General features: G+C 58.9%; 1 protein-coding gene across 1 annotated transcript in view; it reads left to right on the forward strand.

Moving 5' to 3' along the window:
• Window positions 1-342, forward strand: part of CSF1 (colony stimulating factor 1) — a gene marked incomplete at both ends in the record, with an annotated part of 2,101 nt that extends 1,759 nt beyond the window's left edge. Inside the window, one exon of the mRNA XM_010166008.2 lies at window positions 305-342. Within this exon, the coding sequence (XP_010164310.2) occupies window positions 305-342 (38 nt within the window). The remainder of the gene's footprint in view (window positions 1-304) is intronic.
• Window positions 343-350: the final 8 nt, after the last annotated feature.

The raw sequence follows: 350 nt of genomic DNA on the forward strand, positions 1-350 counted from the left end.
CGGGGGGGACTTTAAATGTGACTTTCCACCTCCTGCCAGTCGTGGATAACCCACACTGCCATCGGCTCAGGGCACCCGGTGATTCGGGTTTGCTTCATCCTGCTTGTCATCTTTGTGCTGCCACGTCTGTCCCTGCCTGACCTTCGCTCTCCCTAATTTTTTTTGGGGTGGGGGGCTGTTTGACCCTCTTACCCAGGGCTGTGGGGGGGGACGGGGACACTGTTCCCTGACCTCAGATCTGCTGGCTGTGCCCCTCTTGGAAGCTGGTGACCCCACGGCCATCTCTTCTCTCTGCTTCTTTCAGGTGTGGGGACAGATCCTGACTGCAATTGCCTGTCCCCTGCCCTCCC

Source organism: Antrostomus carolinensis, unplaced genomic scaffold (genome assembly GCF_000700745.2).
Source record: "Antrostomus carolinensis isolate BGI_N321 unplaced genomic scaffold, ASM70074v2 scaffold26944, whole genome shotgun sequence".
Taxonomy (NCBI): Eukaryota; Metazoa; Chordata; class Aves; order Caprimulgiformes; family Caprimulgidae; genus Antrostomus; species Antrostomus carolinensis.